Source organism: Salvelinus namaycush, chromosome 37, assembly GCF_016432855.1.
Source record: "Salvelinus namaycush isolate Seneca chromosome 37, SaNama_1.0, whole genome shotgun sequence".
NCBI lineage: Eukaryota > Metazoa > Chordata > Actinopteri > Salmoniformes > Salmonidae > Salvelinus > Salvelinus namaycush.
Genome location: NC_052343.1, coordinates 475,327 through 503,033, shown reverse-complemented (window position 1 = coordinate 503,033; position 27,707 = coordinate 475,327). Strand labels below are relative to the sequence as shown.

Below are 27,707 nucleotides of genomic sequence, written 5' to 3'. Positions count from 1 at the left end.
CGTATCGCTGCAGAATGCTGTGCAAATTTGGACTCATCAGACCAAAGGACAGATTTTCACTGGTCTAATGTCCATTGATCATGTTTCTTGGCTTCAAAAGGTTCTACAGCTGCACCATCCTGACCCGTTGCATCACCACCTGGTATGGCAACTGCTCGGCCTCCGACCGTAAAGCGTTACAGAGGGTAGTGCGTACGGCCCAGTCCATCACTGGGGCCAAGCTTCCTGCCATCCAGGACCTATAAACTAGGCGGTGTCAGAGGAAGGCCCAAATAATTGTCAAAGACTCCAGTCACCCAAGTCATAGACTGTTCTTTCTGCTACTGCACGGCAAGCGGTACTGGAGCACCAAGTCTAGGTCCAAAATGATCCTTAACAGCTTCTACCCCCAAGCCATAAGACTGCTGAAAAATGTATCAAATAGCCATCCGGACTATTTACATTTTACCCCCCCCCCCCCCCTACCCCACCCTTTGTTTTTACACTGCTGCTACTCGCTGTTTATTATCTATGCATAGTCACTTTACACCTACCTACATGTACAAATTACCTCGTCTAACCTGTACCCCCACACATTGACTCGGTACCGGTACCCCTTGTATATAGGCTTGTTATTGTTATTGCGTTTCTTTTTATTACATTTTTTACTTTAGTTTATTTAGTAAATATTTTCTTAACTCTATTTCTTGAACTGTATTGTTGGTTAAGGGCTTGTAAATAAGCATTTCACGGTAAGGTCTACACCTGTCGTATTCGGCGGATGTGACAAATAACATTTGATTTGACCCTTGCTTCCGGTCCTGAGCTACAGGCAGTTAGATTTGGGTATGTCATTTTAGGCGTGGGAACAACATCCCCTATACACTTCCTGATGAACTCAGTCACCGTGTTCGCGTATAAGTCAATGTTATTCTCAGAGGCTACTGTCCCAGTCCGCGAGAATTTAGAGAAAAGGGTGTCACCTGGGCTGTGGCGTCCATCAACAATGGACTGGCCTCCTCAGAGAGAAAGCATGTAGGGACTCTCAGGATTTAATTAAGGTATCGGAGACTGACAAGCAAGGTTTCGTCTGGCTGTGAATTTCGCACAAGGTCACCTTTCATCTCAGCCCAACCACAAACACTTGAGATGTGCTCGGGCTTCAGAATTTTTTGCCGTGTCTAGAGTGTGATAGTCTTGCGGGGGGGGGGGGTATTGCGAGTGTTTTGAGTGTCTGCGTGTCCGTGACTCACCATAGCCGTGCGACCTCTTCATGTGCAGCTTCATGTTGCTCTTCTGTGTGAAGCTGATGCTGCAGACCTCACACTTGTAGGGCTTCTCCCCTGTGTGTTTGACCGTGTGTACCTGCAGGGCACTCTTTTGGTTGAAGGCCTTGTCACACTGGGAACACTTAAAGGGACGCTCACCTGCACAAAAAAAACAGAGAGACACCTTCTCAAGACTTTCAGGAGTGCAAAAGGTTACTCGGCAATGGCGGTGCAATTCGCCGGATGAATACAAAACACACATTTTCATTCAATCTTGTGAAGAAGGCAATAAAAAGGTGTCTCGCACTAAAATAAGTTTGAAATATGGAACAGAATTACTTCTAAAAAGTGAATGCACGCACAGCAATTGACGCGTTGCGCTATATTACTGCAAGCGGTAGCAATTTACATCCAATTGAATAAAAATGTGATAAAAAATGAAAAGGTCTAGTCAGCTTACATTATCTGCTGAAAGATGTGAACCGCCGGCAAAGTGTAAATCCGATTTACCAAAATAACTTGTAGCCTACTGTGCCAATTCAGAATAATAGCATTGCCAGGTGCCGCCTCCCATTAGGCCTTCAGCATAATCTTGGAACATAATGACCTATCATAATTGGTACCATTACGGTCAAAAATACATTGACTTATTGAACTGAAATTGAGCAAAGACCTGTTATGTCTGTAACTAAGTCCATGGACATTATTTAAGTGCCTCTTCCTCAATCTAAAACATGAAAACTGCGCTGTGAGAAAACAGCCACACACAATTTGTTGAAGACAATGGCTCTGCCTCTCTTCTGATGTGGAGATGGAGATTAAAACATATCTCTAGTACGAAGGTTCCCCCCGTTTGCTTAAACAAGCGCTAAGAGCGACGGTTGTGATCGCGATGCTTTTCGCTTGCTGACGTGACGCTAGCAAGCTAGGCTATGTCATTACATATTGTGTGTACAAGCTCCCTTACAGTCTCTCCTGCTGAGGACGATAAGAGGTAAGACAGGACCCACCCCCCCTACCGGTTCAGCTTCCACAGTGGGCTCTTCAACACACAACATTACAGTAATCTCACACCGGCCTGCCTCTGACACAGCCATTGAGTGGGTGGCCATAAGAGTAGGCAGTAGGTAGCAACGAGTCAAAACGTTCAAGTCGCACTTCACCTTAATACTTACCCCTCCAGAACCAAAAGGCCCCAATTCAAAAGAAGCAAATGCACATCCTACTTTGTCGTGTCGGAGTTGTGTTATATTCCTCTTAGGAGACTCCATGATTTGCTCTGAAGAAGTTCATTTGGTCATTCTGCCATTGAGGCATATACATGAAAACGTTTTTCCTGAGGTCTTTGAAGTGTCCCAAATGCCTGATGGAAGGTCACTCTAGTCGAGGACTCGGATAGCATCGGATAGCATCTTCATTCATATGGTATATTTTTACTTTTGCGCCTTCAAGGCTGGGACGTACAATATTCCTAAACAATAGTAGTAGTCAGGGATTTATTCGAGTGAACGTTGTGCGTGCGTGTGTGGGATTACCTGTGTGTGTGCGGTTGTGTCTCTCTAGTTGGCTGGGCTTGGCGAAGGCTTTGTCACAGGAGGAGCATTTGAAGAACTTGGGCCTTTGGGAGCCCAGTGAGGGTCCTCGCTGGTGGACACGCTCGTGCTCCTGTAGGAGAAAGAGGTCAAAGGTCCGGGGACACAGAAAAAAAAATCTTTCAGAAGAAAAGGTGAAACATAGCAAATATATATATATTTTTTAATCTGCAATTTGCACGAGAACTGGCCCGCCAACTGCGCCAGCGTACACTTAAAACCGGGAAAAAAAACATCTGGGAACATTGGAAACCCAAAACTCTAATGATGAACCATCCCAAAAAGAACAAAAAAATTCTAATGCAGAACCATCCAGAAACCCCAAAGTCTACTGACAAACCATCAATAAACTCCAATCTAATAACGAATCCTCAAGAGACTCCAAAGTCTAATGAAGAAGACTGAAGAAAACTCCCGTCTAGTCATGAACAAAGAAACAAGAAGGCCAGTCTCGTCATAGGGTAGTGTGATGAATGAAAAGGAGAGTATAGTAGGCCCCTGATTGCTTTTAAGACCAAGAAAAATCAGTAACTGAAAGTTGGTAAAAATAACTTTCTCTGCATGTCCCCAGAGTCATAGAAAATGACTATTGATGAAACTGTTTCCGTTTGTCTCTCTCCATCGCTAAATGACATCATAAAGTTAATGAACCCAGCAACAGTTTGTAAAGTGGAGAAATAAAACAAAACATGAATTAAACATTCTCTAATCGCAGACACCCAGAACTAAAAATCGGTTTGCGTAATTGCATCGGATGCTTGATAAGCTTAATGTACTAACAAAGTATCCACTCCTCTAAATGGAAAATCAGCCAGTTTCAGGGAAGTCTATGGGCCAAATGTCCCCGCCAGGGTTACATGGGGCTGCCGATTAGTACGGAACAGGCTTTGATACGGTTCCAGCCGTGCTCCCCCTTTCCAAAGGAGCGTTTAATTCCGTAAATGAGATGAGGAAAGCTTTTGGGAGCAGGATGAGCAAGGAATGAGGGGGGGGGGCGTCACTGAGCCAGAGAAGATATATAAGTATCTTAACACACACGAACGCTCTCTGAATGACGCACAATCAAAACACACATCTAATGTGCTCTCTCTCTTGTTCATACACATGGACACAGACACACCATCAGGGGATCACACGTGTCATATCAGGTAAAGACGGTCATACGCTCACACACACACACAGTACACATGCACACAGTACACACACACACAGTACACACACACACAGTACACACACACACAGTACACAGCCAAGGACAGAGGAGGACGTTGAGGAGTTACAGAACAGCATGGCTCTCAGGCTGGATGAGCAGCTTGTAGGGGGCTTGCTTCTGCTTGTAACCCTAGAAATTAGGTCAAGCTCCTGCCTCTCCTCAACGCTGAGAGCTTCCCACTGTTTACGTGCTGGGGTGGAGATATTAAACGGAGAGCCTCTCTTCCTTGGGCAGCCGTATCCTCATGAGTAGCATTGTCAGAGGAGAGAAAGTTTGCACTCGAGAAAATTACCATCAGCCTAAAAACTATCTGAAATTGGACTTCAGCTGTTAACTTTTATCTCTCGCTCCTCCCGGGGCTATTATTACCCTGTCAGGAGGCAGTCGGCGTTTGGGACACAGAGAGAGGGAAGAGTGACAGTTGATTTATCGTTGTTACGAGACCCCGTCGGAAACTGAAGCAGCAGAAGAAAGGTTTGAGTCATTGTGCTCTTGTCCTCTAAGGAGATTGTGTTTAAACTCTGAACGCTGAGAAACCCACGGCCGTTTGACACCTGTAACCCACTCCTAACCCCGTCCCACCGCCCAGAATACACTCAAGAGTACTCAGAGCTGGTCCCACAGGAAACGATTATCCAGAGTTGAACTCTGCTCTGAGGGCAAGACAGGGCAACTACTATCAGGGAAGGGAAGGAATACATACAACATATAAACACGCTGTAGTGTGTGTGTGTGTGTCTGCCCAGACCTACTGTGTGTTCCATACTATAGTCCAGTCTCCAGTGTGTGTGTGTGGGCGACTGTGTGTCTGTCCGTGCTTACCTTTAAGTGAGTAGCTCTTTTGAAGGCCTTGCCACACACTCTGCAGACGTGGCAGCGCTCCTTGCCGTGGGCCTGCCTGCAGTGGCGTCGCAGCGTGTTGGCGCTCTGACACACCTGATCGCAGTAGAAACACTGGTTCTGCTTCTGGTTCTCCCCCTGGTCCTCCTTCTCGACCGCCTGGCCCTCCTCTGACAGCTGGTTTCAACACAACACACACGTTATACGCATGTTATCCTACCCACCGCCCGGTCCTTGTTAAATATCTGTTAACAACACACGTACACACACAGTGACTGACTGACCCTGTAAATATTGTTGGGCTGTCCCTCGGTGGCCTGGGGGTGGTGACTGACCAGTATGACCTGCTGGGTGGAGCCGGTCTGTTGTCCTGAGAGATCCTGGTCACTGAGCATAGTTTGGTACTGCTGACTCTATGGAGAGAAGATACTCACTGTTACTGTGTGTGTGTGTGTGTGTGTGTGTGTGTGTACATGTTTTACTATACTTGTGAGTACCAGAAGCCCTCACAAGAATAGTAAACCAACTAAAATTCAGAGAAGTGGTCCTCAATTGTAAAAAGTATATTTTAGGCTTAGGGGTTAGGTTTAGATTTAGGGTTAGAATTAAGGTTAGTGGTTAGGTTTAGATTTAGGGTTAGAATTAAGGTTAGTGGTTAGGTTTAGATTTAGAATCAAGGTTAGTGGTTAGGTTTAGATTTAGGGTTAGAATTAAGGTTAGTGGTTAGGTTTAGATTTAGGGTTAGAATTAAGGTTAGTGGTTAGGTTTAGATTTAGAATCAAGGTTAGTGGTTAGGTTTAGATTTAGGGTTAGAATTAAGGTTGGTGGTTAGGTTTAGATTTAGAATTAAGGTTAGTGGTTAGGTTTAGATTCAGGGTTAGAATTAAGGTTAGTGGTTAGGTTTAGATTTAGGGTTATAATTAAGGTTAGTGGTCAGGTTTAGATTTAGGGTTAGAATTAAGGTTAGTGGTTAGGTTTAGATTTAGGGTTAGAATTAAGGTTAGTGGTTAGGTTTAGATTTAGAATCAAGGTTAGTGGTTAGGTTTAGATTTAGGGTTAGAATTAAGGTTGGTGGTTAGATTTAGATTTAGAATTAAGGTTAGTGGTTAGGTTTAGATTCAGGGTTAGAATTAAGGTTAGTGGTTAGGTTTAGATTTAGGGTTATAATTAAGGTTAGTGGTCAGGTTTAGATTTAGGGTTAGAATTAAGGTTAGTGGTTAGGTTTAGATTTAGGGTTAGAATTAAGGTTAGGTTTAGATTTGGGGTTAGAATTAAGGTTAGTGGTTAGGTTTAGGGAAATATGATTTTGAATGGGGAATCAATTGTTGGTCCCCAAAAAGTATAGTAAGATATATCTGCGTGTGGGTGAGTGTATGCACGCCCATGTGTGTATTTTTCAGAGTGGTTACCTGTGTATGTGCTGTTGTGTACGCGCATGATTGTGTGTGTGTGTTTCAGAGTGGTTACCTGTGCGTTGAAGTTGAGCGTGAATTGAGGTTGAGCGTCCAGCATACCCTGTGTGTCCTCCAGTGTGAGAGTCACGCTGCCGTCGCTGGCCATGCTCGACGACGACATCACCAGGCTCTGGGAGCCAGCCGTCTGCGATAGGGAGGTGCAAGGCGGCAGGCTGGTGACTGACAGGAGAGACAGGAAGTAGGTGAGAATTTAGCTTGACAGAAATATTTGCGAGATTTTAATAAGCCATTCTGGTGTCATGCCATTGAAAATGAACTGGCAATGCATTTTCAAATGGGTAGAATGATGCACTGTGGCATAGGATAATCGGACGGAGAGCAAGCCAGTGGAAATTGACGGAGTGGATTGGGCAGATGCCTGAAAACGCCACATGAACAGCAAATGCGTGAAAAAAAAGCTAATTTTATAAGAGGTCACCAGATAATTAACTTGTTCTCTGCAGGCATCATTTAAAATTGTGATGTGACAGTGTGAAGGGAAATTAGGCCTAGCAGCTTGCCAACACTCACAAGGAATCTTGCCAACTATGTTCCACAGCGTAGAAATGTGAATGACCAAGAACCCCTAGGCCTAAATCGAGCAAGTTGAGGTGAATAATCTGCTTGGAGTAACTCTGGATTGTAAACGGTCATGGTCAAAACGTGTTGATACAACAATAGCTAAGATGGGGAGAAGTCTGCCCAGAATCTCAACACTATCAAGAAGGCAGGTCCTACAGGCCCTAGTTTTGTCGCACCTTGACTACTGTTCAGTCGTGTGGTCAGGTGCCACAAAGATGGACCTTGGAAAATTACAATTATTATAATTTTAAAAAAATCCTTTATTTAACTATGCAAGTCAGTTAAGAACAAATTCTTAGTTACAATGACGGCCTAGGAACAGTGGGTTAACTGCCTTGTTCAGGGGCAGAACGACAGATTGTCATCAGCTCGGGGATTCGATCTAAAAACCTTTTGGTTACTGGCCCAACACTCTAACCACTAGGCTACCTGCCGCTCCAATTGGCTCAGAACAGGTCAGCACGGCGGGCCCTTAAAAGTAAACGGAGAGCTAACATTAATGAAATGCATGTCAATCTCTCACGGCTCAAAGTAGAGAAGAGATTGACTTCATCACTACTTATTTTCATAAGAAATGTTGACATGCTGAATGCACCGAGCTGTCTGTCTAAACTAATAGCACACAGCTCAGACACCCATACATACCCCATAAGACATGCTACCAGAGGTCTCTTCACAATCCTCAAGTCCAGAACAGAATATGTGAGGCACACAGTCCTACATAGAGCTATGGCTACATGGAACTCTATTCCACATCAGGTAACTGATGACAGCAGTAGAATCAGATTTTAAAAAACAAATAAAAATACACCTTATGGAACAGCGGGGACTGTGAATAGACACACACGTACATTGTAATATTGTTGTATTGTACGTTTTGATTTGTAGATATGTAGGGGATTAATGTTGTTATATGATGTACTGTTTTATCTTTTGTTTTATGTGTGATGCAAGTGCCTTCATGTGTTTGGACCCCTGGAAGAATAGCCTCTGCCTTGGCATACAAATACACAATTCACCATTCATCCAACCCAAAGCTTTACTATCGTCTCATTCTTTCGTAATGTCTCTCGATTAGATGACTCACTGTTGTTAAATAAGAATAGATTTGTAAAAGGACCAACTCCTCTCAATGCCTATTCATTGTTTGTCACAGAATATTGTCCACTTGAGTTGAGAGGAGAGTGATGACGATGGCTCAGAGAAGTTGATTTAACTCCACAAGTGATGGAGCGTGGAGAGGTACTGCAATCAGCCTGCTAATTGACCCAGCTCTCCATCGCTCCCGCTGAACGAATCACTCGACACACTTTACATCACAGGCCCTTCACTCTGTGCTCCCAGTGGGCTGCACAATGGGTGAGTAGACGCAGACATACACACAGAGCAGTGCTGCTGCCAATCCTTACCAGTCAGGCCCGCGTTGCTCTGAGGTAGCAGGTGGTCATTGCCCATGGTGAGGGTGGCACCTGTGGTTTGGTGGGATGCCAGCCTGATCCCGCCAATCATCTCTCCGCCACCAGGGGCGCCGTGCTGCTGGAGGAGGTCTTGACCTTGAGAGAGAGAGAAAATACATTTGATCTCCAGCCCACAGTGACGTGATTCAATGACCTTCCTCCCGCCCCTTCTTGCTCTTTTCTATGTCTGCAGTCTTCATCATCTCCGTCTAGTTTTTTGTTTTGTTTACATTTATGCAAAGTTTGGTTAACAGAATGACGGCACAAGAAGCACAAACCAGCATGCTGGCTATCAAACATCGCATCTGCACTGTTCGTCAAGTAAATGTGTTTTTGTAATATTTTCTGTGGAAATTGTTAAAAGTCGTCCTTGTGCATAGAGTTGATTGTTTAACTTTGAAATCATTGATCAAATGTATTTTCTCTGAGTTGATTGTTTAACTTTGAAATCATTGTTTTTTTTGGTTTGGCATAAAACTTTTTTTTAGTCTCAGCATCACTCGGCTACCGTGAAATTGCCCCTCTGTGATGATGCACTTTAAATGAAATTTTACGACTGAAATTGAATTCCGGGCAGAGTGGAGGGGAACTGATTCTAAGCTGGATATAGGTATCCTGGATTAAGTTTTGGGTATTGACGGCTCCATGTAAGAGGATGTTTGAGTGTGTATGCATCAGAGTGAATCAAACTTGTGCCTGTGAGTGTGTGCCAGTGTGTGCCTGTGAGTGTGTGCCTGTGTGTGTGTGTGTGTGTGTGTGTGTGTGTGTGTGTGTGTGTGTGTGTGTGTGTGTGTGTGTGTGTGTGTGTGTGCCTGTGTGTGTGTGTATGTGTGTGAGCGCAGCAACGACATATTTATAAGAATAGGCGAGGAGTGTGTGGGCATGAGCGAGTGAGTGCCTGTGGTGAGTGTTTGTCTGTAGCTGTGTGTGTGTTTTCCCAAAGTGTGCACTTGTGTCAGATTTTAAGCTAGAATATGTCACTTTCTGGGCGACCCGACCAAATTCACATAACAATGTGTGTTGTAGATCTGTCAATCTCATTGAAAGCAAGTCCTAAGAAGCGGTAGGTGTGTTCTATGTGTGCCTTTTCTATGCTTCCCTTTCTTAAGGTTCGCTTTTGAGTCTTTTACTTTTAGTTTTGCACACAAGCCTCAAACAGCTGAAAATATTTTTCACAGCGGTTTAGATGATACTATGACTTGCTACAATATACTTGCTTGTTTCGTCACATAAACTGAAACTATTCGAATGTTAAAGCCACCAGGAAATGGCAGAGAAATGTCTGTATAGTGCATATTTTAAAGCATTTGGATTGATGAAAGCATTCGTAGGAGAGTTTCCTTCATTGATAAATCCATGACGGAGAGCGTGCAAGTGTACACTTTGGGAGAAGTATGGAGAACAGGGACAGATCATTTGTGTGCGTCTTACCTGATATGGTGAGTGTGATCTCCTGGGGGTGGTTGCCTGCAGCAGTGTTGCCCCCAGCAGCAGCGATGGCCTGGGCCTGGGCCTGAGCTAGAGCCTGGGTGAGGCTGGAGTTGTTGATGGTCAGGGTGATCTCCTGAGCACCATGAGCCCCACTGGACACCAGGCCTGGAGCACTCATCACATGACTCAGGTCCTGATGAGAGCCTAAAAGGGGGAAAGAGAGAAAACAGGGAGCTACAGAAGTCATCATTAACTAATTGACTCTGCTCACTTCTATCCTTCCTCCATTCCTTCCTCTCTTTTTTTCTCTCCTATCCTCTCCCCTTTTCATCCCTCCTCTCCTTATCCCTCTTTTACTCCCTCCCTCCCTCGCTCTATCTATTCTCTCCTCTCCCCCTATCCCTGCCACCCCCCCATCCCTCCCATGGCTTAAGCTGACACCCTATGCCGTCAAAGTCGTCCAGCTGGTGTGAAAGCATGGCTGTGGAACAAACTCATTGTGACAGTCTCTCGGTGGGGCCACACATCACAGACACTCACATAAACAACAGAAAGCTGCGGGGCCCAAAAGAGAGGAAAGGATATGAGTAGAAGAGAAGAGACACGGTCATCTGCATGAATTAGTTTAAAAAAATACTACTGTGAAACATCTACCCATTTTGAGTTTGGCTGCAAGGAAGCGGTGTGTTCAAGGAAAATCCAGAATTTCATGAATTATTCTGAGTGATAATGTTATTATTCACATTACTCAAGAATTCTGTTTTTGAGTTGATGCATATAAACATCAAATCCCGTTTACAATAACCCGAAAAAGCTTGTATCCCGGTTATGAGAAACCCGGATAAGCCAGGGATATGCTGATCGAAAACGGGATAACGTGGCATGTAAAAAATCTTATCCCGTTTACTGTTGTTTTTGCGGTCTGCGCAGGCTGAGTTTTGCTTATCATGGGTGTTGTGTGATGATGTTTTCATCTGATTGTCAAACAAAATCACCTCAAAAAGTGGGCTACCTGTGCAGTTCAATCCACATGAACAATTCCATAATCATTTTGCCTACTATAATTAATTTACTATAATAAAAAATAAAATCAGACATTTGGTAGGCCATCTTATAATTTCCAACATTTGGTAGTCCATTTGTCAACTGAAGTTTGATACACGCAGCTTCACTTCTGTCAAAACTTGCTGCCCTAGAAGACTAAATAAAGTAGGGCTCACCAGAATGTCTTACATCGATAGAATGAATGCATTAGTAATCAAGTAAACACCAGTAAAGTTGTCTGGTTCGTTTAGGGACCGGGGAGAAAATGCAATAACTCCAAAAACAGTCCTGTGTAAAATGTCCAAATGTCATCAGTTTGACCGGTTTTGAGGAAATTAAAAGCTGAGAAAATTACGAAACACGTTCCTGGAAAGACTTCTGTTCGTCTTGGTTGCATATTTTATGTGGTTGAAATACTGTCTGCTTGCATGACAGTGTCAAAGACAACAAATTACACGCGCAGTCACATTTTCTCAAGAGACGGCGAAAGATTGAAATCATATTTCTCCACTCCTGTTCCCGAGACAAAATTAACATTTGTATAATTTCACTGCCAGAAATGCATCAATCTGCAGAAGTTAAAATTATATTACGTTACATGTGAAAGGTTATAGGCCAAAGTCAGTGTCCAGATTTCAGTTACTATTCCATTTAACCCATATGACCTTTAATGAGGAATATTCTGTTAATTCATGGATACAGGGATACTCATGAGCGGGATATCAAATGTGTATGTAAACAGCTGATCCCGGATAAGACCTTAGGCGGGATATGAACTACTATCAGGAATACTGTGCGCATGTAAACGTGGTCAACGCTAGTATAGGAACGCATATGAGAGGTATGGGGAGAAGACGGGAGCACCAGGCACCCGTTTTGTCAAAGAAAATGTATACATCCGTTAAAGGAACAGGTAAGTTGAGGAGAAATTTTTTTTTTAAACGAAAAGGCATCACAGTTTTTGCTTTGTACAGAAAATGCTCCATCTTCGAAACGTGACTGCTGACACGCACAATGTCTTGGGATCGTAGTAACAGTTGACTAATAAACATAATACAAGTGAACTTTCCGGGTGAACTATCCCTTCAATTCTCCTGAGTGATCATGTTAGTATAGGAACAAAAATGCAAAGTTCCGGGGAGAAGACGGGACCACCATGCACCTGTGTTGTCGTGCTCGCCAAGGCTGCCCATGGTGATGTGGCTGGGGCCGATGGCGGAGGGCTGCAGGGACAGGCTGGTGAGCGGGTGCAGGACCACATTGGAGCCGGGCGCCGAGGGGTCTCCCGTGGCCATGAGGTGGGCACCAGGGTGGCTGGTCAGGCCTCCATCTCCTGTCAGGGCGTGGGAGAGGAGACCTCCCTGCTGGAGGATGGCTGGGTCAATCTGGAGGGGATGGGAGAATCCCAATGAGTCAACACAGGAGAGGGGTGGGGGGAGGGGTAGAGAGAGAGGGAGGTAGAGAGAGGTGAAAAGAGAGAGGGAGAGTGATAAGGGAGCAGAGGAGAGAGTAGGACAGATGATGAAAACGAGGGAACCAAGGGAGGAGAGGTGGAGCAAAGGAGAGAGGGCAAGAAGTAGGTGACACTGGCAGTGACATGCACGGACACACCCCCCCCTCATTACCTGCAGTGTGATGTTGTTGATGTTGCTGGTGTCGATGCCAGAGATCTGGACGTTGGGACACACTAGGTTGGCAGAGGTAAGCTGGAGGTGGATGCCCTCCAGAGTAGCCAGACCCTCCGACAGAGACACTGTCAGGTCACCACCCGCTACAATACAATCACAAACCACACGATTAGATCAGAAGACATATATTGTCCCAAGCTTGGATAATTTGATTTTTGTTTGAAGTTTCACAACATCAGTAAGGCACAAAAACGGGCTGTTATAAAAAGCAGACTCCCATTCTGTGATATTTACAGCCATTTTCTATCACTTAAATGAATCACAAACACCCATCTATTCTGGAATAATGTAACTTATAAACACATTATGTGCCCAGTTCAAGTGTCTAGACTCTAAACCCACCATAAAACAAAATATAAGGTGTGGGACTTTGAAAAATAACTTCAATAATTTAATTTAATGCAGACTCGCGTCATAAAAAAACAAATTGTAATAATTCAGATTTTTCTGTGTTTGCTCGATGTGCCTTTGTCTGCTCGGACAGATAAAAGGAGAGTGGCTCGGAGTGACATCCAATGGGGGATCTTCAAGGGAACTAGGGGGCTACAAGCGGAGCTGTGTGCCAGCAATGAGCACGGTGCGTGGAAGCCATTTCGAAGTGCTACTACGTAGATTCTCGAACAGTACCGAGGGAAATTCATTTCACGGCTACTTTTTTTGGGATGGCTTCCCCCTCACCGCCAGTTTGAACAGACGACAGATGAGAGGTGAAGTGAGCCAGAGTTCAGTCAAAACATTTCAACTCTTTAAGTGTTGATGCTTTTCCGACTCCACAAATGTTGTTTCAGACTCCTCATTCCATCCCAGTCTGTAGAACTAATTAACAGATACATCATACTGTAGTTGTAGCCTAGAACGTCATAATGAACTGGATTGAACAAATACTTATTTGCCGTAAGTCTACATAAGATGGAAACGTGTCTTTGACACGAGGCTCACACGAGGCAAACTACAGGAAAAGTGCTTTTCAGTATTTGCAGAACATCGGTCTTGCTTTTGAACCAGGCCGTGAAAGACGTCGCCTGGCTACCCAGACTCCTTTGCTCCAGCCAAATGCCCATGGACGTTAGTTACTTCTCCACAATGAGTCTGGATTGGAGTGCCTCCTCGACCCCTCACCGAATTCAAACACATTTGGTGCCGACTTATTGGTCCAGAAACCGACGGGTTGGGCCAGAGACAGAACACAAGTGGGTAAAACGGCAGTTTGGAAATGTGTACTCGGATTGGTTAGAGACGATCCAATCGCTGACGACTTTGTTTCGTACAACACCCCTCGTGCCCCTCTTCACCACAAACAATTTCAGTCTCAAGACTAAAGTATGTAGTGAACGACAGAGCAGTGGAGGAATTTAGTGAGAGTCATCAGGCTATGAAAGACAAGCATGTCCTTCTTTACTACCAAGTATTCTGATAAAAAAAAGTATGAATACTTTTGATATTTTACTGGACTAAACTATTTGACCTCACTCTCAATTCACTGAAATCCTCGAATATGACAACAGTGACAATTCTGCCTGGAAATGAGACAGAGCAAAACAGTTGAAATGACACTGTTACAACCAAAAAGTGGTTGAAATGGCGACAGTATGATGTAATGTCCCACGAGGGATGTAATATCCAGCTCTCTTTCCTCGTCATATCCAGCTCTCGTCCTCCCTCTATCTATGCATCTATAGCCAAACACACCTAGTGCAGAATAGGCAGGTTGTGGTGTGCAGTGATGAAGCACCCCTTAGAAAGCATCTCCTCTTGCCTAGTGATGACACGAGCCCAGTAGCTGTAAACACCATTCATCAGCTCTTCCTGGCTGGCTACTGAGAATAGACTGTACTTAGACTCAGGCTTCAAACCTCTCCTCTCTGTCTCAAACTATGGTTTGAAATGTAGACTAGGCTAGGGTTGACTGTTCAGGTGAAATATGGTTGCTGTGCTGAGCAGCACTTGGGCGCATGCTTCATGTCAATAGTGGAAGGGGTGAGCTAGGCTTGCATAGGGTAATAAGATTTGGCAATAAGAATGAAATAATGATGTGTTTGTGGCAATGGACGGTTGTGGGGAACGTGAGTGTGTGCCAGGGTTGGGGTGAATTCCACCTAAACTCAGTCAGGAATTGAATTGTATTTATACATTTTATGGAGAGGGACCCATGTGCAACTCAATATATGAATTGAATTGGAATTGAGCCCCAACCCTGATGTGAGTGAGTGAGTGAGTCCTTACCTGACATGGAGGTAGGCAGAATAGCCTGGCTCACCAGGCCCTGCTGCAGCAGGTTCTGGTCAAACTGGCCTGTGAGGACCTGGTTGGCTGGGAGGTAGATGTTATGGTCTGTGCTAGTAGCCTGGAGCAGGCCCACAGGGTGCAGGGTCTCTGGGTTACCCGGGTGCTGCTGCTGGTCCTGGTTACTTCTGGATGACGTCGCTCGCTTGGCCTTCCGACCCTCTGAGCTGGGCCGGTAGTGACACTGGATGTGGGTCTTGCGGTGGCCTGAGGTGCGGAAGCGGAGCTCGCAGAAGGGGCATTTGAAGGGCTTGGAGCCCGTGTGGAGACGCATGTGGACTTTCAGACTCCCTTTGGTGGAAAAGGACGTGTTGCACATGTGACAGCTGAACAGCTTCTGACCTGCAGGGGAGAGAACCGAATGATAGCATTGTTAACGGTACGTTTCTTCTTGTTTTCCCCTATAGTATGTAGCCCTACAGTGTACCACTGATTCTCATTATTTGACATAGTGGTAGGTTTTGCAATAAATGTGGCTGAGGTCTGGGATCGGGTGATGGCCGCCAAGGTTTTATTGTGACTCTAGATTGACGTGAATCAATACCAAAGAAAAAATATTCTCAAAAAACTTGAAACTGAGTTTGAATTTGATTGTTCCATTGACGAATGTATCGCCCCTCCGTTCTGACAGAACGCCCTTTCCACGATTTCGCCCCTATAGAGTACCAATAAAACGAGTCACTTGTCTGATTACTGCCGTTCCAAAAGTTAATTCAGACGTCGCTAAAGAGGACACTAACCCACAGCTCATCAACAATAACTTGGGAGTATGAGGCCTACTTAGCTAATGTCTGGGCCTTCTCATTAAAATCAGGGAGAATGAGTGTGTCTGCTCCAGGGTCAGCGTGTCAAACCACAGTAATTACCATAAGAGAACAAGGTGTGAGGAGATATCATCTAATATCCCTCGACTGACAAAACTTTTCTGCTACCATCTCGCGCCGGGCGATCAAACTCCGTCCCATAAATCACCGGGCACAATTACTCCCCAAGGCGCCGTTAGATGATAAGACATGCAAATGAGGCGGATTTAAATATTGTTCATAATAAATTAGGACTACGCTTCCGAGAAGCGTATAAACTCTCTTGCTTTTGAGTACAGACCCTCTTTCACTGCATTTACTGATTGATTTACATAATGTAACTCTTTAAACGTGGCATCAAAGTGCACTCTACACCCACAGAGTTGGACCATATTGAGAACATATTGTGGCTAATGTAGTAACAACCTTAACATCGTTAAATCTAATTAACAGGGACCGATCAGCGGCATTTTAATCACGCATTTATCTACTGATCAGATGGAGTGGAAGTACACACTGTGCACTACACACAGACCTGTGTGGGTCTTTATGTGGCAGTCCAGGGTGGACTTCACGGTGAAGTTCTTCCCACACTCATCACACTTGTAAGGGCGCTCTCCTGTGTGGATCCGGATATGTCTAGAGAGAGGAGGGAGAGAAAGAGCGAGCGAGTTACTCATGAACATTCCTGTTAGAATGGAGAGAGTGTCAAGGGAACGCTTTAGGTTAAGTTTTCAGAGTTGAAGAATTTATTAAAAGAAGGCTCACATTCTTTTCATTAAAAAAAAAATACAGTGCAACACACAATGCATTTATCACCTGTGGCCATTCTGATGTTTCCCTATTTTCATTTTGCATGCTTTGCGCTTACCAAGGCTCCCATGAAATTAAATAACACGTGGACGTCTTCGCTTTCTGAACTTGAATCTGCAAGGCTTTCAGGCACAAGGCCACTGACTCAGCAAAATTGTTAGTTTACTCCCTCTCATAACTTTGGTCTTTGTTTGTAATGTGTACTAGGTAACGTTGTTAGGTCTCCCTGAGCGGGGGTACATTTATTTTAATATTACTCCATTTTTGCTGACAAAGCAGAAAGTTTTCTATGAGAATGGGTAGCTTGTCAGGGTTTGCCAAAACCATGTCACCTTTATTGTTTTTGATAAAAGAGCACCATGAAATGAAGTGAAAATATAGCCATTCCTAGGGTGTTGGTGTCATTTCCCCTTGTTTTTGGCAGGCTTAGTGACTCCATAATCCAATGAGGCTACTTTTGAAGAACTTCTGAAATGAAAAAGCTAAGCCTATCCCATAAATACTTCAATATGGCCTTGTGTTACGACTGGTCGCAAGGGGGATGTTTGACGACGCAACAATGATCATTACTTAATATCTTAATACCCCAATCTAATATTCCTCGTCATTAATTGCAACCAACCTTTTATGGCCCAATAAAACCAGAGCTCATTTCAGTGAAACCTATTCTCTTGGTAGCAGATCGTTTTATGCTCGGCTTGCAATTATTTCACTAACTGAAAGTTACTGCCCGAAACACTGTACTAAATAAATGAGCTGTTGATATAGCCCCTCTGTCCATTTCATAGCATCCTTTTATCTGCGTCCAAGATGACTCCGTAAAAAGATGGGACAATTCCAGCTGTCAAACTATATCATACCTCTCCTCACTCAGCTCCGCTCATGTATAACGGAGGCATCATTCCTCAAAGGGGCGATCTGTGATCGCTACATCCGTGATATATACCCATTGATTTTTGTAGAATATAACATGCCTCGTGAGCTTAGTTCAAACTGTCGTACCCCCATCAGAGCCCAAAATACAACACTGTTTAACTCCACTGTTCGTAAACAACGCAGCTGTAAACACACACTGTATAGCCTCAAAACATGATTCAAAATATACATTTGCAATCACGGATGGTCAGTCCTTGCATCCATACCTATTCCTATGAATTTGAAAGTGGTTACATTTCTCCAGCCACACCAAACAGCTGAGTGACGTGGACCGCTGTGTTATTGTTACTGCAGATTGACCTTTTCAGAAAAATGTTGCCTGTCACACACTGTTCACACACCGGTGGAACACTAGTGTCAAACAAGAGGAAAATGAAGAGGGGAAATAACTCATTTCTCCAGTGCCTGACGAGGACAATCATATATACAGGGGAGATAAGAAATCAAATCGGCTGTTTGGCAGTGATCTCACAAATTGTGTGTGTGTGTGTGTGTGTGTGTTTGTGTGTATTGGCAGGTGATAAGCACCCAACTAAACACTAACCCTGTCAGCCAGCCTGTGAGTGCTGTGGGCTGTGTTAGTAACTTCAGATAGGGTCTATTGTGGAGCCCCTCTCAGAGCAGAGGTCTGCAGTGGAAAGTGTTGTAGTGACTGGCAGGAGGGCTCTTCTTCTGGGAGAGAGGTTGGGTCAGGGCCGCAGTTTGGAGCCTGTTCAGGGCCCTGTAATTGGGCTCTCTGTGGTGGAGGGCTCTTCTGGGATATAGGATGGGTGGGGAGACAATGAGCTGGGCATTGCTCTTTGAGAGGTCCAGGAAGGGGGGGGGCCTGGAACGACAAGGTAACTCTTCAACCGCTGGGAAAGACAATCATGACAGAATAATGAGAGAGAGAGAGAGCGAGAGAGAGAGAGAGCGAGAGATGGACCTGAACTGCACCTGAACATGACTACAGAGAAGAGCCCCTGTCAAAGAGCTCAGAGAGGTGGGGGAAACTCCAACCCCAAGAGCATGATATTCAGAGACACAGAGAGAGTCTGAGTCGCTCAGAGACAGAGCATGAGGGGGAATAAGACCTAAAATGAACACCTGCCATGTCTATTTCGCCAGCCACGTTGGCGGGTGGTCAGGGCTCCACAGTGCAAGCATTTCACTTGCATTCGCCAATAAAAATAGAGTTAAAAGCCAAGTGTGATCACATATAGCAAAATAAATGCTGCAGTAGCCGTTTTCAAAGTGTTTCTGTCGTTTCGTTTCATAGCTGGTAGATAATCACACAAAGAACTACAAATCCTATAATATCCCATCACGTGCAACAACACTGCCTGTGCTGAAAAAGTGTTGCGCACAGGCATAAAATGTACAGTGTTAAATAACAATATTATGTGAGAACAATATTTTTGTGAACAAATGTTTTATTTTATCGTTATAATAAGGTTGGTGCCAACATGTGAAAATCGATGTGGAAACGTGGTAATCTGTTACAGCTCAAGTCAACTACAAAACCCACAATGCAATGCTTTCTCTAAGGGCTGGCTAGCTAGCTAGCAAACGTAGCTACACACAATAAAACCAAAGTTAACATCGGCATGTGAAGTAGCTAGTTAGCTGTAAAATCGCCTAAACAAACTGCACTATCAACTTAGGACTCTACAATCTCACCATGTTCAACCGGCAGAGTTTGACATTTGCGACGCACCCTGGAGTGAAGAGGCAGACAAATAGGAGAAATGTGCTAGACCTTCTCTTAAATTACACATTTCTCCAGGTAGGAATATTGCAAAAATATGATCAGTGGCTCATTTGAAGACAACCTCTCGCATTATGACATCGGCCAGTATTGAAACCTGACATGTATGATACTGTAGATGTTTTTGTGATCTCAAAGTCCTATTCCTTTTAACTTCCAGTGTAGTGAGATGCTTCATACCAGCACGAATTTATGTCTGCTTGAACAGCAATAGCTCAGATACACATGAAAACATGAAAATGACCCAGGGAATCGATAGAACATCGCTCAAAACGGGTGACTCTTTCCTTTAAAGGGGCAACAGATTTTTTTTTGGTCTCATCAGTGATATTTTGATTTTGATAAAAAAAAAAAAAAGGAAATAGTGTAACAGTATAACTTTAAACCGTCCCCTCGCCCCGACACCGGCGCGAACCAGGGACCTTCTGCACACATCAACAACGGTCGCCCACGAAGCATCGTTACCCATCGCGCCACAAAGGCCGCGGCCCTTGCAGAGCAAGGGGAAACCCTACTTCAGGTCTCAGAGCAAGTGACGTAACCGATTGAAATGCTATTAGCGCGTACCCGCTAACTAGCTAGCCATTTCACATCCGTTACACTCACCCCCCTTTCAACCTCCTCCTTTTCCGCAGCAACCGGGTCAACAGCATCAATGTAACAGTCTAACTTTACGTCGTCCCCTCGCCCCGACACGGGCGCGAACCAGGGACGCTCTGCACACATCAACAACTGACACCCACGAAGCGTCGTTACCCATCGCTCCACAAAGGCCACGGCCCTTGCAGAGCAAGGCGAAACCCTACTTCAGGTCTCAGAGCAAGTGATGTAACCGATTGAAATGCTATTAGCGCGTACCCGCTAACTAGCTAGCCATTTCACATCCGTTACAATAGCATTGGGCAATATACCACATAACGTCTTATTAGTAATACATTTCTTGTTTTAGAAGCATGTTCATCTGATTTTGGAGGGGAGGTTTAGGTGTAATTATGGAGCAAAAACATTTTGGCTAGTAAAACATCTGAGTGGCTGGTCAATTTTTAAATCTAACGTTACCTGCCACAGAGTGGCTGGTGGAACAAAAAGTTAGTTCCAGGCCCCGAATAGGACAGCGAAAGAGAGGCAGAAAGTAGACGAAGAGAGAGTGAGAAAGAGCATACAAGAGAGTACGGGACAGAGGGAGACAGTTCTCCGACACTCAGCTCACCTGACGAGGTCGCTGGGCTTCTTGAAGCTCTTGGGGCAGAAGTTACAGCAGTTGGCGAACTTGGGCTCCGTCTCCAGCTCCACCGCCTTGTCCTTGATCTCGCTGATGCGGTCGCGCTCCGCCGCCGACTGGGCCAGCACCTTCTCCGACACCGACGCCTCGTCACCAGGGTCATTCTTGGCCAGCTCCTCCGCCTGCTCCTCCGTGAAGGTTATGATGTTGGCCCGGTTCCTCTTCATCACGGTCTGCTCGCCCTCCTCTTCCTCCTCGCCGTCCTCATCCTCCAGCCCTGCGAGGGGAGAGACATTATAGGAGGAAAGGATACACATGCTCCTTAAGTGTCACTCAACATCACGGCCACGATTCGAACTCAGACCTGGTCCCATTTCAGCTGCATTTCGAAATGATTGCCGCTTGTCAATATAAGCTCGTCAGGCAGAATAGAATCAAATAGAATATTACTAAAAGTGCTCACTCTATATGGAAGCAGACCAGCTAAATCAAGCATCTCAAATATTTGGAAAGCGTATGTGACCACGGTCTGCTTTAACTGTTATGTAATCATGGCTGATTGCCTTTTTCCAGGGGTGTGAAACTCATTTTCTTTCCCAAATTCTTTCTTTGCAGAGATCTGGAGGGCCAAAATGAAAATGGTGTATATTGCCTTGGTGTCAAAATCCACATAAAACCTCACAAAAGCTGATACTCATTTTATCGTCCCTTTTCTGACAAAATGTGCAAGACTGCATCTTTAAAAAGAGCATATCTCTACAGAGTATACTCTACATGACCAGATGTATGTGGACACCTGCTTGTCGAATATCTCATTCCAAAATGATGGGCATTAATATGGAGTTGGTCCCCCTTTGCTGATATAACAGCCTCCACTCTTCTGGGAAGGCTTTCCACTAGAAGTTGGAACATTGCTGCTATAACAGCCTCCGCTCTTCTGGGAAGGCTTTCCACTAGATGTTGGAACATTGTTGCGGGGACTTGCTTCCATTCAGCCACAAGAGCATTAGTGAGGTCAGGCACTGATGTTGGGTAATTAGGCCTGACTCGCAGTCCGCGTTCCAATTCATCGCAAAGGTGTTCGATGGAGTTGAGGTCAGGGCTCTGTGCAGGCCAGTCAAGTTCTTCCACACGGATCTCGACAAATCATTTCTGTATGGACCTCGCTTTGTGCACAGGGGCATTGTCCTGCTGAAACAGGAAAGGGCCTTACCCAAACTGTTTCCACAAAGTTGGAAGCACAGAACCGTCTAGAATGTCATTGTATGCTGTAGCGTTAAGATATCCCTTCACTGGAACTAAGGGGCCTGAACCATGAAAAACAGCCCCAGACCATTATTCCTCCTCCACCAAACTTTGCAGTTGGCACTATGCATTGGGGCAGGTAGCGTTCTCCTGGCATCTGCCAAACCCAGATTTGTCAGTCGGACTGCCAGATGGTGAAACATGATTCATCATCCAGAGAATGCATTTCCACTGCTCCAGAAGAACCCAATAGCGGCGAGCTTTACACCACTCCAGCCGACGCTTGGCATTGCGCATGATGATCTTAGGCTTGTGTGCGGCTGCTCGGCCATGGAAACCCATTTCATGAAGCTCCCGACGAACAGTTCTTGTGCTGACGTTGCTTCCAAAGGCAGTTTGGAACTCGATAGTGAGTGTTGCAACCGAGGACATGCTATTTTTAAGCGCTACAGACTTCAGCACTAAGTGGTTCCGTTCTGTGAGCTTGTGTGGCCTACCACTTTGCGGCTGAGCCATTGTTGTTGCTCCTAGACGTTTCCACTTCACAATAACAGCACTTCCAGTTCACCGGGGCAGCTCTAGCAGGGCAGAAATGTTACAAACTGGCTTGTTGGAAAAGTGGTATCCTATGACGGTGCCACGTTGAAAGTCACTGAACTCTTCAGTAAGGCCATTCTACTGCTAATGTTTGGCTATGGAGATTGCATGACTTTGTGCTCAATTTTACACACCTGTCAGCAATGAATCCACTAATATGAAGGGGTGTCCACATACTTCTGTATATAGTGCATCTCTGTAACCATATAATTAAATATAACACTGACCAATATGGCTGTCATTATCAGCAAATCTAGAGCTAAACAGATTTATGACACTAGCCACAAATGTAATGGTCACATACACATATTTAGCAGATGTTATTGCGGGTGTCGCGAAATGCTTGTCTAGTGTATATCTCTATGGCAATGTCCCAAATACCTCTCCTTCCTCCCTCAGTGTGCACTTGTTCACTTCCCTTCACTGATTTGGAAGGAAATGACTGGTATAAGAAATATCATAGAAACTCCTACTAGGCCATACCTCCACCAATCCAATGCTTTTAGATTTGTGGGAGGTAGTGAGCGAATACACACTTTAGGAGAAAGGAGATATTATTGGGACGCAGCCTATGTCTGTACCTCTGTCCACTTCGGCGTGGTCCTTCTTCAAGTGCTTCCTATACAGCACGCTGTTGCGGAAGCTGTCCTCACACATGTGACACTTGTAGGGCTTCAGGTGGACGACCATGTGGCGGTTCAGACTGCCGTTGGTGGTGAAGGAAGTGTCACACATGTTACACTTATAGGCCTTCACTCCTAGGAGCGGGAGCAAAGGAGATGAAAATATAAATAACTATATGTTTCATCAGTGTGTTGACCAATAAAGCTTTTGGTTTCCACAGAGGTGGAAAAAGTACCCAATTGTCATACTTGAGTAAAAGTAAAGATACCTTCATAGTAAAATACTACTTGAGTAAAAGTATAAAAGTATTTGGTTTTAAATATACTTAAGTATCAAACGTAAATCATTTCAAATTCCTTATATTAAGCAAACAAGACGGCGGGATTTCATTAAAAAAACATTTATTTAAGGGGCTAATTTACAAACAAAGCATTTGTGTTTAGTGAGTCTGCCAGATTAAAGGCAGTAGGGATGACCAGGGATGATATCTTGATAAGTGTGTGAACTGGACCATTTTCCTGTCCTGCTAAGCATTCAAAATGTGACGAGTACTTTTGGGTGTCAGAGAAAATGTATGAAGTAAAAAGTACATTATTTTCTTTAGGAATGTATTGGAGTAAAAGTTGTCAAAAATTGAAATAGTAAAGTACAGATGCCCCACCTCCCGAGTGGCGCAGCGGTCTAAGCATCCGGGTTAGGGGAAGGTTTGGCCGGGGGAGCTTTACATGGCTTATCGCGAATTAGCGACTCCTTGTGGCGGGCCAGGCACCTGCAGGCTGACCTTGGTCGTCAGTTGAACAGTGTTTCCTCCGACACATTGGTGCGGCTAGCTTCCGGGTTAAGCGGGCGGTAACCTCTTAAGGATCGGTGTCCAACCATCGGGACGGTTGAGCTAACTTGCGCTAATGTGATTAGCATGACGTTGTAAGTAACAAGAACATTTTCCAGGACATAGACATATCTTTAATGGGCAGAAAGCTTAAATTCTTGTTAATCAAACTGCACTATCCAATTTACAGTAGCTATTACAGTAAAAACATACCATGCTATTGTTTGAGGAGATAGCACAGTTATGTACTTGACCAATAAGGCATATTTGAGCAGACTTGATACAACATTTTCAACAGAAATGCAATGGTTCATTGGATCAGTCTACAATTTTGCACATACACTGCTGCCATCTAGCGGCCAAACTCTGAATTTCACCTAGAGTCTAAGTCAGATAATGGCGTTTCTCTTGCTTTTCAAAGATGGAACAAAAAAAATACATAAGAACATGTTTTTTTCTTTGTATTATCTTTTACCAAATCTAATGTGTTATATTCTCCTACATTAATTCCACATTTCCACAAACGTCAAAGTGTTTCTTTTCAAATGATATCAATAATATGCATATCCTCGCTTCAGGTCCTGAGCTACAGGCAGTTAGATTTGGGTATGTCATTTTAGGCGAAAACTTAGGGGGGAAAAAAGGGGTATGATCCAAAGCGCGGTTTGGCGGGTCATGTTTCAGAGGACGCATGACTCAAACTTCGCTTCCCGAGCCTGAGGGGGAGTTGCAGCGATGAGACAAGATCAGGGGTAAAATAGAACAACAAAAAAATACAGATACCCCAAAAAACGAATTAAGTAGTATTTTAAAGTATTTTTTACACCACTGGGTATCCCAAAACATTTGTGGCTATAGTATTATGTAATTTCTCTCCACAACACAGCTGCACAGCCACGAGAGAGAAACAATTATGAAATCGATATTTGACGGTTGTACGTGAACGAACAGAATTCGTCAAATGAAGCACTTTGCTTGTCCTACGAGAGGCGCGGGTCTGGGTCGGTGAGATAAATAGCGTGCCATTTTAACTACGCATGCAGTGTTGAGGTACACTGTTCGTACCTGTGTGTGTGTTGAGGTGGGACTTGAGGACCCCTGCTGAGACGAAGCATCGGCCACAAATGTTGCAGCAGTAGGGTTTCTCCCCGGTGTGGGAGCGCACGTGTTGCTTCAGATGGCTGGACTTCTTAAACGGTTTATTACACATGGTGCACCTGGGGGGAATCAAAACACACAGGTCGTGCTCATTAGGAATCAAACTGAAGAAAACAGGCTAAAACAGGGAGGGACTAACTGACCACCAAAAGGAAACACTCATTTGGTCTGTTGCAAAAAACATTTTCCATTGCGTGCCCTAATGAACACGGCCATGATATAATAGAGACGGTCTGTTTCTGTCAATGAGATGTGTATCAATAAAGCTCCTATCAAAAGTCACAAATCATCAGATAACAATAGCGACAACAGGAATCATTTCAAAGTTCCACCACCGATTCACAAAGAAAGCTGAGGTTCATAAAAGTACATCAGACTTTTTGTGAAGAGTGGAATAATTGAAAAGCAAACTTTTCCTTGGAAAGGTCACTAACTCAGCCCTATGGCATCTGTTTGTGCTTTCTGTTTGGAAGGCGTGAGTTAATTGTGAGTTATGTGTTGAAGCTCCACCACTTTGTCTGCGTTGGCCTTTAGAATGAGACAGAGCGATCATCTCCCCATAGATATGAGGTGTATGTGTATACTTATCTAAACAGAAATGTGGAGTCTAATTCTGATACATATACAGGAACTCCATACAGAGCATTACACCCAAACTGAAGTCACACCATTCCAGACACTATACTCTTTTCTCACTGCTAAAACATTAGTCTTGATTACATCCGTGTCGTATCTGAAGGAGAAAGTTCAGTAGGTCACAATCTGAAATACACATTTCCTTCCCATATCTATCTAGGTCATCCTTTCTCTTGTTTTGTCTATACCGCTAGTCGTTTCAGCCTAGACCGGAACTAATAATGCATCGTGTGCTGACGTGGTAGGGATTTCATAAGTATTTATTTTTTGCATCCGTTCTGAGTGCCATGGGGAACAACAGAGGCAAAGCTGAATAAAAGCATGAACCATTACTCAGTCCACTTGCCGTCCCAATCTCTGCTTCCACAACGCAACAACATCCGTGGCCAGTGTCCTCCGCCTACATCTGACGCACAAGTTAGTTGGAAAACTAAGAGCTTGTGGCAACACAAGCTGCCACCGTCACCTCCACAGACATCTGACGCACACGTTCGTCACAAAACAAAAAAACTTGTAGCAACAAGCTGCCACAGTCACCTTTACAGACAGGAAGCTAGCAGAGTTAACTCGTTGTCTGCTTGGGGAGTCTGCCCTGGTCAAAAGTAGTGCACTAGATAGGGAATAGGGTGCCATTTGGGACACAGTTATTTAGTTGCGCAAATTCTAAATAAACAAATTGAAAGCTAGTGGTAGTGGGGCTTCGAGGAACTTAACAAACGGCTTTAGAAAGAAGGAGACAAAGACTTGACTGTATGAGCGGGAATGTTGTGCGGTGGTAGATAAAAATAAAAAAAAAAACAGCTTGATTCTAAAAAGACCCGAATATGATTTATGTGTCGCTCTCAAAATGGTCACGGTATCAGCGGACAATGACAGCAACGGAGGTGCAATTCTGATAGTGTTATCGTAGCTTCGCATTCCTCGGTGTCGACTGCTAATGCTGTTCACAGCCCTAGAGCACAACGGTTGATAAAGGTGCTAAACAGTGTTATCTGCAGACGAGCCGGGAACCTCAAACAATGACAGAACGTAAATGTATCTATTACTTGCCGAAAGTTATAGGGCTCGGTCTCGCTTGCTCACACACATTTACATTTTAGTCATTTAGCAGAGGCTCTTATCCAAAACGACTCACCGCAGTGAGCGCATACGTTTTTCATACTGATCCCCATGGGAATCGAACCCACAACTATTGCTATCACCATGCGCTACCAACTGAGCCACACCGCACACATACGCATGCAGACACACACACACACACACACACACACACACACACACACACACACACACACACACACACACACACACACACACACACACACACACGTGTACATACAGACACACACCTGTAAGCCCTCTTGCTGTTGTCCTCGCTGTCTTCTGGGTCTTGGTAGTCTTGCGTCTGGTCGGACAGCTGGAGGTCTCCTTGGCTAGTCTCCTGGAGCAGGCCACTCGTCTAAACAGAAATATACGCAACCATTAATGAACTACATTGTGATTAATCACTGAATACAAAACTTCTTGACAATATGCTATACAGTTTATTTGAATGGACTACTTCAATTAATTCAGCTGTTTTCGGCTTGATAGAACACCTGCTAAATTAGGGTGGCAAAACAGGCTCTGAGACGGCTTCTATCCCCAAGCCATATGTCTGCTAAATAGCCAGACTGCTCAATAGTTCATTAAATGGTACCCAAACTATCTGCACTAACCCTACGCACACTCACTAGACTTTGTATACACACCATATACACACAATCACACACTACACTGTCACTCCCACGCAAATCCCTCACTCAAACACCACACACGCACACACATTACGCAGACTTTTAGACACATCATTTGCTGCTGCTACTCTGCTCTTTATTTTACGCTTATTATTATCTATCCGGATGCCTGGTCACCTTACCCTGCCTTCATGTACATATCTACCTCAAGTACCTCTGCACATTGACCTGGTACTCCCTGTATATAGCTCCCATCTTGTGTATTTTATTTATTTTGTGTTAGTTCATTTTTGATTTATTATAATTTTGTAAAACTCTGCATCGTTGGGAAAAGTTTGTAAGCAACCATTCCACTGTAAAGTCTACACCAGTTGTATTCGACACGTGTGATAAATAACATTTCATTGGACATTTCCCAAAGTCCTTGGGTTTTTCAGAAATCCCCACGGGAGGGTTTTCGAAGAACTTTGGGGACATTTTGCAACCCCACTCTACATAGAGCCAATGCCACGCTATGATGGTGAGGTGGA

General features: G+C 44.4%; 1 protein-coding gene across 1 annotated transcript in view; it reads right to left on the bottom strand.

Annotated features, from left to right (window-relative positions):
- Window positions 1–27,707, bottom strand: part of LOC120031564 (zinc finger protein 236-like) — an 83,479-nt gene that overhangs the window by 6,981 nt on the left and 48,791 nt on the right. Inside the window, exons 17-31 of the mRNA XM_038977372.1 lie at window positions 26,791–26,900; window positions 24,713–24,864; window positions 22,776–22,952; window positions 20,341–20,629; window positions 16,170–16,273; window positions 14,772–15,173; window positions 12,486–12,631; window positions 12,023–12,245; window positions 9,817–10,020; window positions 8,338–8,481; window positions 6,360–6,526; window positions 5,177–5,305; window positions 4,875–5,069; window positions 2,783–2,912; window positions 1,233–1,406 (exon numbers count right to left, since the gene is read on the bottom strand). Coding sequence (XP_038833300.1) covers window positions 1,233–1,406; window positions 2,783–2,912; window positions 4,875–5,069; window positions 5,177–5,305; window positions 6,360–6,526; window positions 8,338–8,481; window positions 9,817–10,020; window positions 12,023–12,245; window positions 12,486–12,631; window positions 14,772–15,173; window positions 16,170–16,273; window positions 20,341–20,629; window positions 22,776–22,952; window positions 24,713–24,864; window positions 26,791–26,900 — 2,746 coding nt within the window. The remainder of the gene's footprint in view (window positions 1–1,232; window positions 1,407–2,782; window positions 2,913–4,874; window positions 5,070–5,176; window positions 5,306–6,359; window positions 6,527–8,337; window positions 8,482–9,816; window positions 10,021–12,022; window positions 12,246–12,485; window positions 12,632–14,771; window positions 15,174–16,169; window positions 16,274–20,340; window positions 20,630–22,775; window positions 22,953–24,712; window positions 24,865–26,790; window positions 26,901–27,707) is intronic.